Source organism: Fukomys damarensis, unplaced genomic scaffold (assembly GCF_012274545.1).
Source record: "Fukomys damarensis isolate Sample0158 unplaced genomic scaffold, DMR_v1.0_HiC HiC_scaffold_28, whole genome shotgun sequence".
In the NCBI taxonomy this organism is placed as follows: domain Eukaryota; kingdom Metazoa; phylum Chordata; class Mammalia; order Rodentia; family Bathyergidae; genus Fukomys; species Fukomys damarensis.
In genome coordinates, this window is record NW_022900940.1 from 3,371,601 (window position 1) to 3,388,459 (window position 16,859).

At 43.5% G+C, this 16,859-nt stretch overlaps 1 protein-coding gene across 4 annotated transcripts in view; it reads right to left on the bottom strand.

Moving 5' to 3' along the window:
* Frmd4b (FERM domain containing 4B) overlaps nucleotides 1–16,859 on the bottom strand; it is a 229,964-nt gene that overhangs the window by 22,978 nt on the left and 190,127 nt on the right. For all 4 annotated transcript variants that reach the window (XM_010635994.3, XM_019209337.2, XM_010635978.1 and 1 more), the window contains one exon: nucleotides 1,422–1,498. In XM_010635994.3, coding sequence (XP_010634296.1) covers nucleotides 1,422–1,498 — 77 coding nt within the window. The remainder of the gene's footprint in view (nucleotides 1–1,421; nucleotides 1,499–16,859) is intronic.

Consider the following 16,859-nt stretch of genomic DNA (forward strand, 5'->3'; position numbering starts at 1 on the left):
TAAAGGTCATGTTTTCAAAATGGAGTGACCAGGACCTGTGGGATGAGCACCTGCCTCAAAGTAAAGAAAGAGCATCTCAAGTCTGGGTAGATGTGGCCTGCACTGACGTTAGCAAAGATAAACACAACGATAGTGGCTGAAAAGACACAAACCCACAACTGGCCCAGAGGGTTACTTCTGCAGCAGCCAAAACGAGAAAACGGAGGGGGTGAAGGGAGGGCAGGGATAAGGGGAAAAAAATGAGGACCAAGACCTGTCGTGTAAAGGTACAAGATCCCAATGATGAATGTAACTGTACTGTGTACCTACAATGTACCAATAAACTCAATGAGGAAGAAAAGAAAAAAGAAAGAAAGAGAAGAGAAAAAAAGTGGGGAGTAAGAAAAAACAAGAGCCTGGGATAGGGAGAGAGGGGGACAGAGAGAGAGGGAGAATGATGAGGGATGGAGGCAGACAGACACTGTGGGGTGTGTGTGTGTGTGTGTGTGTGTGTGTGTGTGTAAGAGAGAGTGAGGGTACTAGTGTTCCTTGTAAGAATCTGGCATGTCTCCCTGGGTTATCTTTGGTCACAGCCATTTCCTCCCATCCCTCTGCCTGTCAAACATCTATAAACATTATCTGGGGACAAAACAGTAACCCCTGGGGACCGATTAAGTTCTTTTAAGAGCTCAGAGAACCTACATCCCGACCTGGAATCATGTTGATAGCCTGGCAACTGTTTTTCTGTCTTTTGAAGTGACCAGGAACACCAAAATTAGAACTAAGGAAGGAGCCCACTGTGGTGGTACAGGCCTAAATCCCAGCACTCTGGGAGGGTGAGCGAGGCAGGGGGGTCGCAAGTCCAAGGCCAGTTCGGGCAACGAAGACCCTGTCTCATAGAAGGGGTGGGGTGGGGGTGTTGCTCTGTGTGAAGGCCCTGGGTTCAATCCCCAGTCCAGGAAAAAACAAAACAAAACAAAAATACTAAAGGGATCTGAATTAGATACTTCTCCAAAGAAGTTATAGCAATGGCCAACAAGCCCATGAAAAGAAGCTTGGTCATCAATAGTCTTGAAGGAAATGCAGATCAAAAAACCAGGAAGAAACCACTTCACACCATTAGGATGGCTATAAAGCATGCATGAACACACACACACACACACACACACACACACACACACTAAAAACAAGTGTTAGCCAGGATGTGGAGAATTTAGAATCACACACATTGCTAGTGGAAATGAACCTCATGCTTTGGAAAAGTCTGACAGTTCCCTTAAAAGTTAAAGACAGAGCTACCATTTGGCTCTGAAATTCCACTCCTAAGTATGGTATAGACCTGAGAAATAACAGGATATATTCACACAAAAACCCATATACAAATTTCAAAAGAGTATTATTCATGAAGTGACTGGGACAGTGTGAAAACCTCTGATCATTACCTTCGTGGATCGTGAACTTCAACAGCAAATTTTTTCTCACGAAAATATAAATTCTCCAGTTGCTTCCATTGGAATAACTAAAATATTAAAGAAATGAGAAAAACCACATAGCTTTAATGACTCTTATTCCTACTAAGTCTATAAATCAGCTTAATAATCAAATGATTTGAAGTTCCCATGAAGGATAAGATTAACCGCAAAACATGATTCATCTTTTTTTTTTTTGGAACCGGGACCGAACTTCGGACCTTGCGAGGCAGGCAGCGGCACCACTGAGCTAAATCCCCGCCCCACGGTTCATCTTTTTACAGATCAACTAGGACCTGAAACCATTTTATCCCTTCTTTTGACAGTGATCGTCAACAATTAAACTTTGGCAATAAATCTTCCTTGAACAATAAAACCAAACATCTGCGAGAGAACATGCACAAGGTATTTCCTCTGACTCAACTGTATAATAAGGAAATCTGCATAGATTTCCAGTAAGTGCGCATTCCGCTCAAAGATGTTGATTTCGTATTTAAATGGAAAGAGGCTGTAAAGGATGTTGCCCCGAGAGAGATTAAATTTCAAACGAATGCAAAGTGAAAGTAAAAGAGAACCCCCACGTCGAGGTGATGATCTGGTGAAGATCTGACCCGGCAGCGGTTGCTCACCCAGCAAAGCTCCCCTAAATGTCACCGAAGTCAAGCACTTGGTGTCTAAGCTGAAGCCTCCAGACCCTGACCTGTATTCCTACTGCTGATATTCTGGTGCTGGACTCCATGTGGATTGTCATTTGGTTGGGAGAGACAAACTTCACCAGAAATGTGTTTGAAAGGCAAGTAATGTGGTAAAAAGAAGATTGCTCACAGAACTGAGAAGGCCGTGCTGCATTTTGGGGCTCATTCCCACACCTCATTCTCCGCCCCTTTACTCGCCTGAGCTTTACAAAGCTCTCAGCATGGACACTGCAGTCAGGGTCCCTTCTGGGTCCCCAGTCTTCACGATTAGGGAAATATGGACCAGCACAGTAGTTTCATTTCATTAAGTCTGGCCGGATTTTAAAATTACGTTCAAAGAATCTTAAAAGAACACTTTTGAATAGCTTAAATAATAAGAACTTGCCTGCCACGCACAATCAGCAAAAACATTTCGCGGAGGACAGGAACCAAGCAAGAATTCTCACAGACACACAAACCTCATGGAAAGGAACAGGGTAAGCTGAAGGCTACGGTGCAGACAGACATAGTCACGGGACAAAAGTGCTCAGGCTAGACCCCTGATGGCCCAGGGTCCCAAACTGGGACCAATCAGCCAATCAGCGCACACCCAGGACGCTGCCTTTCAAGGTCCGAGCACGTAGGAGATTGATTCAAAGAGGAATTAAGCAAAGTATAAAGCTACATACCGATCTCCTACAATGACTGTAGACTTGAGGCTTTCATCTCTTTAAATCCAGAAGTTCCAAACGTGGAACAGAAATGGGAGGGGAAAGTCTCAGGGTTCTCTCCCCCTCCCGGACAGCAGCTCCGGTGTGCTCTGAATCAAGTTTCATAAGACACCGAGGTGTAACTCAATTTCCCAAAGCCTCCCACGGCTGATACACCACTGACATCAGCAACTCTGGCGAGGGACACCTCCCCAGTCTGCTCCTTCCTATCGCCCAGGAGGGGAGGGCAAAGTTCTTGCTGATAGATTTTTCCCCCCGCAGAGAGACTTTTCTAAAGTGGGGCGCTGCGGGCCGGGCGACAGACTCCCAGTCCTTCCCGGGAAGTAAGTTACTCCGATCCAGGTACGAATTTCACCGGAGGCTGTTTTAGGGAAACCTTTTTACCCAGGTCTACTCACGGGCACAGGAACAGGTTTCACAGGAAGAGTCAGAATGCAGCTCAGCTGTGTTTTCCTTCTCGGCCATTCCCACACATATAAAAACCAGGGCTCCACTTGAAACCTGATCCCTGAAAGCTACCACCTCCCCCTCTTATCACTTACAAATAGGAAATACTAGTACTCTGGCTCCATTCCACATGCCCCTGTGCTGGGAGAAACCAGCATAGGGCAGGCAGGCAAAGACCCCTCTTAAAAGGTAGAGTTTTGACTTAAGAGAATTTGGGATAATACATGGCACCTGGATTTGCAAAAGAAGTTACAGATTTTTGCTTAGGTCTCAAACACATAGCCATTTGTTTTGCCACTTGAAATCTTAAAAGTATGCAAGATGTGATTTCAGGTTTGTGCCAGTAAAATTATGGACTGGAATGACCCAAACTGTATTCCCACACGGGTTACTTCTGGGGAGGAGCACAATGTATGAGGAGCAGAACAGAATGCGTCAGTGTCACCAGAAGTATTGTTTTTATTAATAAAAATAAAGTAAATATGACCAAACAGTGCTAACTTGACCAAGGAGTAGTCAATTTCATAGTGGTTTTGATCCATATTATCATATTCTTTGTGCTTGTCTGTGTTTATTACTCAAAATTAATGTAAGTTTATACAAAATGAACATAAATTGGCTTATTTCACACAAGGTGAGGTTTCCCACCTTAACAGTTTGGGAGGGTCCTTTAATATTTCATGATTATCATTACGATTTGTGAGTGTGAAGAGGGTGTGCTGGGAATCGAACCCAGGACCTTCATACTGAGCTATATCCCCAGCTTCTTAAAATTCTTTATTTTGAGATAAGGTTTCATGAAATTTCCCAGGCTGGGCTGGAACGTGTGATCCTCCTGGTCAGCCTGCCAGAGTACTGGGATTATAAGGCATGTGCTACCACCCTCTGTATTACCACTGTGATTTTGATCTATGTCTGCAATTACTACAAAAATCCCTCTAATTGTAGCAACACTTGATCTAGCTGGATACAGTTCTGAAATTGGCAATGAAACAGAGGTAAAGTGAACTTGTCCCCTAAAAGATCCCAGGGTCCTGGATGTGAACAGAACAGGCAAGTGAAGAACATCCCTTCCCTTCTGCCAGTGGTGAATTGAAAGGAAAAAACAAGGGGTCCCCTCAGGTCAAAAATCGGAGATTTCAGACCAATGAAAAGGGAAAGAAAATTGGTTAAAGAAACAGCCACCATGAAATTGGACTTGTGGAAACCTCTGCATTAGAGAAACTGCCTGTCATACAACAAATACTCTAAATCGCTGGTAAGATAAAAGTTGCAAGAAAACATTCTGCATTTGAGGAAAGATATAAAGTACAAAGGAATATGGAAGGAAGCAAAATACAGTTCACATTTTCTATTATTTGGAGAACAGTCAGACAGTGTAGGAATATTACAGGGACAGTGTGGACTAGAATATTTTATATATGCCTGTGTATATCTAAAATATATACAATATACTTCTAATATTCCTATTAAAACAGAAAAAAATTGAGCCAAAATTCCTACTTTTTCTTTTTTTTTTTTTTGAGACAGGGTCTCATTATGTAGTTGAGACTTATCTGGAACTCGCTATGTAGCCCAGGCTGGTCTTGAGCTCACAGTGATCCTCCTGCCTCAGCCTCCGAGTGCTGGGGTTATAGGCGTGCGCCACCAATGGCTGTTTGTTTCTGATGGGGATTAAACCCAGATAGTATTGATCTACATCTCTGGCCTCTTTTTATTCTGAAACAGAATCTCAGTTGTCTGGGCTGTCTTCAAACTTCATGATCCTTGCCTCAGCCTCTCAAGTAGCCAAAATACCCTCCTAAAGACTGAGGGGGCGGATTATTTGCCTTTCAACTAAGAGTCTGAATCAGAAAAGCTTTGTCATATGGTCATTATAGAAGCAGGATAATAATCAATCCTGGCTCTTGTGTACTCCCTAGAAGGTGCGAGGATGAAAATCCATTGCTGGTAGTGACAGAAAGGGGAACAGTTATAAGGTGAAAACGTATAAGGACTTCCAGGTTGTTCTCTCCTCTACACCCATTTGGAATGCTTAGTTGTACCCTGCTGTATGAGCAGAAGGTAGTAGATGGCAGGCAATACATAGTAAATAGCAATTTGGGACTACTTTGATATAGCAAAAGTAAACAGACAAAATAGTGAAAGAGGAGCAATACGATTAATGCTAACAAGAGATAATCAAGAAATCTCAACAGGAAGTGAACATATCTTAAGGTTATTGATCATCCTGCCTTCAAAAAATTTAAAACTGACACAGAAAACCAAGGCGGAATCAAACCCTATTTTGAAAATGTGCTTGGGTAAGACATTGTAATCAGAAGAAATTTTCTACATCCTTAGAGGTAAAAACCAATTAACGTTTTTAGAATAATTTGCCACACATTATAATTTATTAAATGAAATAAATATGCTAAATATCCAAGCGATTTCATGGCTAAGGTCGACTCAATTTTTTTTCACTTGTTTTGACTTAAAAACTAGGAGAAAATCTCTCCCTATCCCCATTCTATTATTATAATAGTTCCTGAATATTTAAGGCTATTGTCAAACCTAAGGGATGAAAAATAAATAAATAAAAAGACCATAGGAAAAGCCAAGGAACTCTTAGGAAATGGTAGCAGGTACATTGGTGACTTTTAGAATTGTTCCTTTCAATGAACAATATTTAGAGCACTTTCCAAGGTGAGATCCTGTCCGTACCGCTGAGTAATGAACAGGTTTCTTCCCTGGTGGGGCCCATGTGACCCAGGGCCCCACATGAGACTGGCTAGGTTTGCACCTTGTTTTATCACTTGTAGTTGCGCTGTTTGGCAAGTTGTTTAACCTCCCTGAGCCTCCACTACCTCATCTGTAAAATGGGCCAACAAGACCCACCTCGGTGCTGGTCAGACACTCAGTGAGATTCTCTTTGTAAAACTCTGGGACCGGTTCCTGGCTCAAAACACACTCTCTCGAGGTGGTAAAGCTGGTTGTGTTTGGGAGAAAGGATTCCGTCCACGCCTCTTAATTTATCACAAGGAGGACGCCACTGGACAGCAGATACAGAGCTCCAAATGGCTACCTGGGACTGCGCACTGTCTCCACACTGATGAGAAGCAGCTGAGTTATAATGTTGACCTAGCTGTGTCACTCAACCTTCCCATTCTGGGAGTTTCGGGCTCTGTACCAGCCCAGTGCTGTATCTGTTGATTTCATAAGTGGTTTCCTGATACGCCCTCTAGGTAGGAAATCTGTTCCCTGTCCTGTACCTTGGAGGTCACAGATGAGGAGGGGCAAGGCACAGGCACACCCGGCAGGCCAACGCAGGTGGCAAGTGCTGTCTGGAGTGCCCAGGCCAGAAGAAACGCGCCCCGGCAGGTACACAGTGTGAATAGCGTGCACCTGCTGCGGGCAGAGGGGACCTCCCCGGGGCCTGGGGAGACCTCCTTGGGCCCTGAAAGACCCAGGGAAACCTGTGACAGAGGATCAAGCTGCTTTTAAATCCCAGCCAACTGAAAGTAGATGGAAGCAAGGAGAGGAAACACGTCACAGAGACTTGGATAAGAAAGATGTTGTTCACACACACACACACACACACACACACACACACAGATGTCACAGAGGCTTGGCTTTTTAATTGCACTTGCACTATTGGTTAATCATTTAACTGCAAATTCACCTGGAAATGACTAAATTTGGAAAAGTCACATCCTTGGTACAGTAAACAATGACTCACATGGGGTGATCTGCTACATTATCTGAAACAAGACCAAAATCACATACTACTGATTTATCCTTTTCTCATTTAGAAAGGTTACACTTGGTAACTATACCGTTCGAACCTTCTGGAGTACCACAAAAATAGAAACTAGCCGAATTAGGGATTTTTTATAAAGGCCAACGTTTCTTCTTTCCAACTACCCATCCTATCTATCAGGTGTCGTGACTGAGTCAAGGCGTCCCCACTTGAGGAGGGCATAGGCTGGACAGTCGCACAGCAGCTCGGCAGTTAGCAGGGACAGCACCACATGAGATAAGCTAAACACTCAGGTGCTAACCATGGCAGTGCCATGATGTTTTATGAATTATCTCCTTGAGTTTTAGAAGGTACACACGGAGCCCTATTCTGTAAAGGAGAAAACGGGGGCACGCTGAGATTGAAGTAAATTAATGGAGGTCACACAGCCAAGTAGGGGAGCCTCGCTCCAAGACCCCACAGCACACCAGCCTACCTTTTGCAGGTGGGCAGAGTGCTGTGAGGATATTTGTTATGTTTTTTTAAAAAAGAAAGAAAAGAAAGATGGAAAAAATGAAGTTGGGTGTAGTAGTGCACATCTCCCAGCATCCTGGGAGGCTGAGGCAAGAGGATTGCAAGTTCCTATCTAGCCTGGGCAGTTTAGTGACTCAGAGAGACTCTCAAAATTTTTTTAAAAGGCTGGGGATGTGGCTCAGTATGAAGACCGTGGGTTCAATTCCTAACCACCCCCCAAAAGGTAATTCCCAATTACACCTCAGATAAAAGAGAAAGTAATAATTAAGGCAGCCATTTGTGGACTAGGACTCTGAGCCCCTGCAATTTTATTTAGACTTGGGGTTGTTACCTCATGAGGACTGTACACCACTTGCAGCCCCTGCCAACCCCATGCCTAAGACACCGGCAGGGGAAGGAGCCGCCAGCACATGGCAGCCAGGTTGCCGGAGACCCTACAGGGTGCAGGAGCCCCTCAGAGCAGTGTCACCTCTGCCAGCGGGTGAGGAGAAAACCTGGATTGAAGGACAACACGTGGTGGTATACTTATGCTCTGGTAGTTGGAATGTGTCCACGAAGATGCTATAATGTTTTGCTCTAAAATAATGAATTTTGGAGTTCTATTTCTTTTGACTAGGTAGTGCCTTCAGGAGCAAATGGTTGCTCAGACTGCTTTCTAAGTGCAAATGTTACCTGCAGAGGGACTCCCAACAACTCATCTGCTAGAAGAGGGCCAATGAACAGTCAGCTGGGTGAACTAAAGAATCATAATATATCCACATGGTACATAGGGAATCAAAATTATTTTTTCAGATGTGATCTTATAGCCTTATACACATAAAACCACACACCTTGGGCCGGGGATTTAGCTCACTGCTTCCGCCACCTGCCTCGCAATCACAAGGACCCGAGTTGGATCCCAGGTACCTCCCCGCATCACATCTTAAATGCAAGGAATAAAACATGTTGAGTATTTGAAAAAAAAAATCTGAATTGACAACATGAAATAGGAAGAAAAGGGCTAAAGATATAGGAAAAGTGGGAAGGGTAGGGGTAAGGAAATAAGGGAAAATAAAAAATATGAGAAAATGAAAAAATGGAAATAAAGTGTTTGTAAATGGGGAGGGGAGGTGGGGGTGAAGGGAGGGCAGGGACAAGGGCAAAAAATGAGAACCAAGACCTGTCATGTAAAGGTACAAGATCCCAATGATGAATGTAACTGTAGTGTATACCTAGAATGTACCAATAAACTCAATTAAAAAAAATTCTGAGTGCTATGAAAGGCTATGTAATATAAAATCTGATGGTGGCTAGGCGTGGTAGTATGTGCATATACAGACACTCCTCCCTTAACGACTGGGTTCTGTTCCCACGACTAGTTCATTAAATGATTTGGTCACTACATGAGGAATTGTGTATAGTACATACATTACAATATTCAGAACAAACAAATGGTCAAAGGGAACTCCAACTTGATGACTTGGCTTTTATTTGCATAAGTCTTACATGTAGTATTGTATAAAAGAATGTAAAAGTATAGTACTGTACAGTAAATCAGTAAAATTACAGTACTATATAAACATGGTATACTGTACAAAAAAATACACTGAGATTATAAACAAGGTATACAGAACTGTACCAAAAAAAAAAAAAATCCTAAACCTGAGAGGTAGGTTGTAAATCTGAAGTCATTAAACAAGGTAGGTCCTTCAAGGGGGACAGCTGTAATCCTAGCTCTGTAGAAGACTGAGGCAGAAGGACCCGTGGAGCATACCTGAGAAATCTGGTATCAAACTAAAAAAGCAAAAAGGGTTAGGGATGTAGCTGAGTGTGAAGGCCCTGGGTTCAACCCCTAGTACCACCAAAAAAAAAAATCTGACCTCTAAAAGAATGGCATTCCACCCTAGTTTCCTGTGGCCAAATCTCTAGACTCCCAGAGTTGAGCCTGAGACTTCCTGATAACACTTGTCTCAGTGCACTCACTGCATGTGTGATACAACCACAGCCAACCTGGGCCTCTTAGAACTGGTAAGGATGGTATGGAGCTGCCAGCTGGTGTCTCTCCTTATGGGTTGCTATCTAGTCTGCTTATTAAATGTTGTCAAGAATACCACTAACTTCGAATATATACTTTCTTTCCAGATGGATTTCTCCATCCCCCTGGGCAAGAACTATGGCTTTTCCCTTAAACGAGACAAGGAAAATAAAGTACCAGCTCAGGGCCCTTATAAAAACAATGAACTCAATACAAGTTTTTCTCAAGGTGCCTCCATTAAGCTAGAGATGTCTCTAGTTTACCCTTCTTTACAGCAGAGTAGTACTCCATTGTAAAGGAAAAAACCCCACAACTTCTTCATCCCTTCATCGGTTGATGGGCACTTGCATCTTGAGACCGTACTCTTAAGTGAAATAATTTGGACACACACGTTTAAATACCACATCGTTTCTCTGGTGTGAGCAACCAAAAGCGGAAATAAGGACCAAAATGTATAACAGATACTTGGAAATGGGAAGAAAATGTTCAAATGAGAAGAAGAACAGGGGAGGGGGAGGGGAAAAGGAAAGAAGGAACAAGAAAAGAAAAAGACTAGAAGGAAAAAATGGAAACAAAGCTTTTATAAATGAGGAGGGGAAGAGGGGTTGAAGGGAGAGGAGGGGAATGGGAATAAAAGAAGCAGGATGTATCATATACAGGTACAAATTCCCATGATGAATGTTGTTGTTCAGTATATCTAAAATGTACCAGTAAATTTTCTAAAAAATGCAAAAAAAGAGAAAAATGTGAAAAAATGTTTTTCTTAGAAACATAAAGTCATATACAGTATACTGTATTGTTAGAAACTTGTAAGGATGGGTGAATTCGGTATCTTTAGCTTATCACTAAAACCCTGCTATCATTAAAAACCCTTGTTAGTCACTGGTCAGATATATAACAAAGAAATCATTACTGTTTATGCCTCTTCCCAGAACAATTTGCTATGGTTGCTAAGTGCTTCTCTCTGTGTTCAGACTGTCAATCCTACTGAAAAGATACTGTTAGATTTCCCTCGTCTTCAGATGGCTGCCACATAAAATAGCCTCCACCTTCCCATGATGACCTGCTTCTTACCTAAAATACGGTTTCTACCAAAGGACAGTCTTCTTCTCAACATGCCCCTCTTCCAATCGAAAGAGTAACCTGGTACTTTCCACCTCGTAGCAACTAGTGATGTCACAGCCCCTTCGAGTGATGTCCTAAGCTCCCCCAATCCCGAGCCACTGCATCATTAAATCCCACCCCAGCTCCTATAAGCCCCATCCCAGCCCTATAAGAAGCCTCCCATGGTCTGGCCATATTGCTTTCTCTCCTTTGTTCAGAGATGGCCTGGCAGATCCTCCTCATAGTAAAGGTTTGTTATGGTCCTGGTCTGGTCCTGGTTTTGGCTCTTTTTACCTAACAGATACCATTTCATTTTTCTACATGTGCCAACAATGAAAGTACTTGGTAAAGGCCTAGGTACATCAAGTAATAGAGGGACCAAGAGCCACCGACAGCCATCTGACAGTTCTTTCTGTGTATGACATTCCTTCCTTTTCTAACTGCACCTTCTGGTACCACAAGAGCATTCTTCCTCTTTAAGCTTGGGCTAGCACAGTCTGCTCTCAAGTTTTCCCACATGCCTACCTCCTCATAAGCACATCCTCGTCTTGCACCAGAGCAAGTTACCCCATTCTTCTAAGTGTATCGCCCTTGAGGTGTCACCTTTCCCTGGGGAGGCTGTCCCTGAACACTACCCCCACCCCATTATTGTTCCTCCATCTTGTCTGTTGCCCTCAGGACAGTTCAAAATTTAGGTCTTTATTTCTTTGCTTACCTGTTTCTCACCAACTATCCCAATACAAGACTTCAAAGGACACAGATACAGTGTGACAGAAAAGACTTATTTCCTACAGTGCCTATTTTTATATATCCATTTGGTAAAACAACACCTCAAGTTATGACTTTGGTCATGGCCACCCACCTACAGAGAGTACTTCCCAGTGTCCTTTGCAATTAGACCTCATAACTTTACGAATGCTTAGGGGGCTTACTCTGAGCTCTCTCCATCTTCTTCACCAATATCCAACCAAATTTTTGAAAAGTTCTTTTCCTAGAACTGCTTAAATCTCTAATTCTAATTGTGATTAACTATAGGAGGGGGAAAAATACAATACGATCTAGCATACTCTCTGTAAGTTAGAATACGGTGTGGAGAGCAGTAAATCTACTCAGTGATAAAAGCTCCAATGCACTGTGAGGTACAGAGTAGACAGAATGACCTGACTTGGACAGATGAGAAAATGAAGGCCTGGAAAGGCTGGGTGACACCTCTTGGTCAGCCTGCTGATCAGTGGTAATATAGAACTGGTTCTAATTTCGCATCCACGCTATAGGACTGAAGTTCTCCTCCCACTGACTCTGCAGGTTTAACAGTCACATTGATTATTGGTGTGGCTGGAGCTTAATTACATCCTTCACAAACAGGATGGACAGGTCTCCAGATGGCATTTGGTAATTCACTTTTTTTTTCCTGCACACCATACTTTATTTTGTATTAATGTAGAAGCGTGATTGGATAGCGCATTTCTCTCCTTTTCCTACAGTTAACCTCATCTAGAATTTAACAAGGGTGAGAAGCATCTTCTAATAGAAGCCTATGGAGACCGAATGAGCAAGGAAAAGTCAAAATGGTCAAGATGGCCAAGCTTTAAAAAAATAAGTCAGTGCCCTGAAATAAAAGGAACCCTGTATTTCCAAGACAAGGGAACAGAATGGCTTTTGTGCTTCTTGCTTAACTCATGTGGCTCTAGGCACCAGGGAATTCCAACAGTTTAAAAAAATATCAGTTAACTGAAGGCTAAAAATCTTTTCCCATCCTCAGAGGCCCTGAGGTGATGGCATCTATCACAAGGCTTGCTTAGCATGTTATAATGCAAAAAGATTCTAATCTTGAAAGGCATTTTATCCCGGGCTGGCCCTGCACAAGGCCTGGACTAGCATGTCATGTTGTTGTCCTATCTGTCTGACAGGCTCTGGTTTTCCCAGGTGAGATCCTGCCAGAAGGACAGAAGTCAGTCACAACCACATGCTAATACTTTACTCCCCACTGACCTCCTGTCTACTTCTTTGTGAAAAACATATACTTTCCTTTAACACCAAATGAACAATAAACATCTAGAAGAAACGTGAGGTTCAGTGTTTTTTTGGGTTTTTTTCTTAAGTAAAACATCCATTTTTTTTTTTTTTTGTACTGGGGCTCGAACTCAGGACCCTGTGCTTGAGAGGCAGGAGGTGGCACCACTGAGCTAAATCCCTGGACCAAACATCCATTTTTAACGGGTGCCCTCCCACTGAGTTGAGATTCGGTATGCTTTCACCTTCCATAAGAGTTTGCTATACAAAGTTCATGCATGAAAGGAGGATTAAAAAGTAAAACTGCTTATTTTCAACACCACGACATTTTGGGGTCTGTAAAGTGGGCATTTTTTCTTTGTGTGTAGCACACCTTCACGCATGATGGTTGATGAACTGGGAGGAAAGTTCCTTAAAGTTCCTGACAGCAGGGACTTCCTACTTCACTGGGACTATGGCGTTGTGGGGGTCCCTCTCTAACCAAACAGTGATCCAGAAATATTTCTTGTACCCTTTTAAAAATTTTCTGTCTCCCTTACCACCAAGGAACAACCTCAGGTTACCAAATGATGACTGTGTATCAGGTGCGGTGCTAAGTATATCTTACTTAATTCTAAAAACTGCAGGACGTGGGATCACGGGTTCTAAAGAGAGACCAAACAATCCCACCAAAGTTCACACGCAGGGACCCCAGGGACAGGGTCTGCGATGCCTCCCAAACTCTGGCCTTAAAATATTGTACTACACTGATGGAAAATAACTTGGTAGGTCCCTGGACTTGTGAAAAAGTTTTAAAACTAAAACACTTTGCGGAGCATTTGCTGGGTCCTCCGGTAGGTAAGACAACACATTCCCCAATATTCATAGACTACAGAGAACAGCAAGGGCCTGAACGGGCTGCCAGCCTCTGCTAGTGGGTCCTGGAAAAAACCTTTGCAAAACAGTCGATTGGCGTCAGACTCTGATTGATGGTACATCTCTCTCATGGCTTGCTTTTAGGTCACAGAATTATAACCAGGCAGTCACGTGGCTCGAGGGGCTGAGCACCATAAGGCTTCGAGAGTCTTTGTCCCACTAGAATTTGCCCATCTGGCCTTGCCTCCTCCCCGGTCCCTGCAAATACCTGAAGCATGATCCTCCTTTTGTGTCAGTGCTCACAGCCCTTTAAACTATGCGTTCTTTCATTGGTGCCAACTGGGCTGAGAGAGGGACTTGTAGAACATTCCTCTTCCCATCAGACTCTTAAATTGTTTGAGCAGAGAAAATAGTCAGAGCTAGGCATAGCGATACATGCCTGTCAAACCCGTCCTCAAGGAGGCTGATGCAGGAGGATTGTGAGCTCCAGGCTAACCTGGGCTACATAGTGAGTCCAAGCCCAGCCTGAACTACACAGCAAGATAACGTCTCATAAGACAAACAAACAAACAAACAGAAAGCATATATGGAGACAAAATTCACTGTTAACTTCCACTGAAAGATAGAAGAAAGGAGGAAGCAGACGGCAGCACAGAGAGCACTTCATAAGATAATGGAAAAACAGAAGGCAAGAAAGTCATAACTAGATGGCCTGTTTATGGTCCCTCTTGAAGGGAGTGGCATGACCTGAAAATGAAACAGGAAGCCTCGACAAACTGAAAAAAGGAAGTGACTTCTGACCCTTGTCTAGACTCCGGAATGAAGAAGCCAACCTGATAAGGATCAGTGTGAAGCAGTATTTACCAATTTCTAGGCGGCCGTGTCTATAAAGCGGGGCCTCCGAATCACGAGCACAGGAGGAAATTAAGTTCAGTGTTTGTTGTGCACATTCTGACTCATCGTTACTGTAAGAGAAAGTCTGACTGCTTTTCTGGACAATGTTAATTCTCTCGGAATCTCCGTTTTATCAAGCTGTGTTAGCTGAGAAATTACTTCTGAGTCAGTATCTGGGATGTGATAAAATGTGGTAAATGTTAAATATTAAGAACGCGTTATATCAAAAGACACACTGCCACGAGTCCCTCTCAAAACACTCCCCTTGCTTCAAACACACCTAGTGTCCTTGACACTTTCTGAAGCAGTCTGGGGAATCCTCGTCTGTGAGTGTCTTTAGTTGTATTGTGGCTGCCTCCCTGTTCTGAACCGATTAAAAACGTTTCCCTTCCATTGTCATTTTGACTTTGGGAAGAGCCAAAAGTCACGTGGGACCAGATGTGCTGACTCAGACAGATGAGGCCACAGTAAGGTTTTGTTCTGTTTTTGTTTCGGTACCGGGGATCAAACTTGGGACCTTGTGCTGATGAGGAAGGTGAAAGAACCACTGAGCTAAATCCCTGGCCTCTGTAAGTTGTATTTTATATGCAAGATTCAGTAAGACCAGCAAGACTCCTGAACACTCTTAGTGTAACGTTCAGGAGAGAACTAAAGTAACAAAACATCTACAGGACTGATATAGGAGTCCGCCTTAAGAAAACATGAGAAGCCAGGCGTGGTGGAGCACACCTGTAATCCCAGCACTCGGAGGCTGAGGCAGGAGGATCGGATCGCTGTGAATTCGAGACTGGCCTGGGCTACATAGTAAGTTCCAGGTCAGTCTCAACTACATAGTGAGAACCTGTCTCAAATAACCAAAAAGAAAACATGAGAGTCAGTAATTCACGAGACAGGACAGTTCTTACACATGCTAAGTATTGCTCTCTTTGTACTGGGCACCAGGGTCAGGAGGAAAGCTGCAGAAAGGCTTCTTGCCCTAATGTACATATTGTTTGCTTTTTTAAAAATGATGACAAGCCAGGCATGGTAGTGCACACCTGTAATCCCAGTCCACGGGAGGCTGAGGCAGGAGGATCGCTGTGAGTTTGAGACCAGCCTGGGCTACATAGTGAGTTCAGGGCCAACCTGAGCTACAAAAGGAGACCCTTCCTAAAAAAAAGAAAAAAAGAAAAAAAAGAAAACAGCAACAACAACAAAAAAAAACCCCACCTAAAACGATGACTTCTGGTTAAATAAAAATATGAAATTATAAATGAAAATGAAAAATATTTGAAACACCTGGGTGACTTTCATTTCAAATGTCACTAATTAGCAATTCGGCATTAAAAGTAAATTTTCAAATACAAGCATATCTCTCTTGGAAGTTGTACAATCCTTTCTGAAATTGCTCTCAGTCACAGGGATCACAGAAACAAATGCTCCCAGGTGTGGTGGCATGTGTCTGTAATCCCAGCACTTGGGAGGCTGAGGCAGGAGGATTGCCATGAATTGGAGGACAGCCTGGGCCACCTAGTGTGTTCAAGGCCAGCCTGAACTATGTAGCAAGACCCTGTCTCAAAAAAAAAAAAGAAGAAGAAAATGCCAGTTGCCGGACTCCATGTTTACGTGTTCACATGCTAACCCTCAGACAGCTGGACGTTGCTTATTCTCCTTGATAAGTGATTGCTCTTTTTTTTGGTGGTGGTAATGCTGGGGAGATTAAACCTGGCACCTTGAACACCCTAGACAAGCACTCTCCCACTGAACTATATCCCTAGCTCTTTAAAAAAATTTTTTTTAAATGTTGAGACGGGGTCTCCCTAACTTGCCTAAGGTGTCTTGAACCTGTGATCCTCCTGTGCCGGCCTCCCAGTAGCTGGGGTGACGGGTGTGCACCACCAGGCCTGGTTCACATCAGTCATTTCTGATAAGAAACCTACATATCCAACTGGTCCGCATGGGGAGGTTCATCCGGGGCCTCTTCTCTGTGTCAGTGTCACAGCTGTAAGATGCGGGCAAGGAGGGAACTCACGGAAGACCGTGAGCACACACTTCGGCACAGTGCGCCCCGGGAAGAATTACAGGCCTGCTTCATGAGGAATGAGGCGAGAGGCAGGCGGGATGACAGGAGTCGCTCAGGGCTGTGATGTCGGGTCGTGATAACTCAGGTTGGTCGACTGTGGTCTGTTATTAGAGGTCACTGGTTTACTCCTGTAGCCCCCGGTGACGGCAGCAGAGCCCAGGGAGGGTGGCAACACCCACCAGGCTGGCATGAGTCAGTCCTATTTCATGTAACACTAAGGAGACCAGAGGCAGCTGTGGTCATCCACAGGGATTCACCAGTTCCTACACAGGCAAAAGTGTGCTGTACTCTTAGGCGGAGTCAAGAGAAGCAGATTCCCAATCAAAAAAAAAAAAAAAATTTTTTTTTTTTTTTTTTTTTTTTAT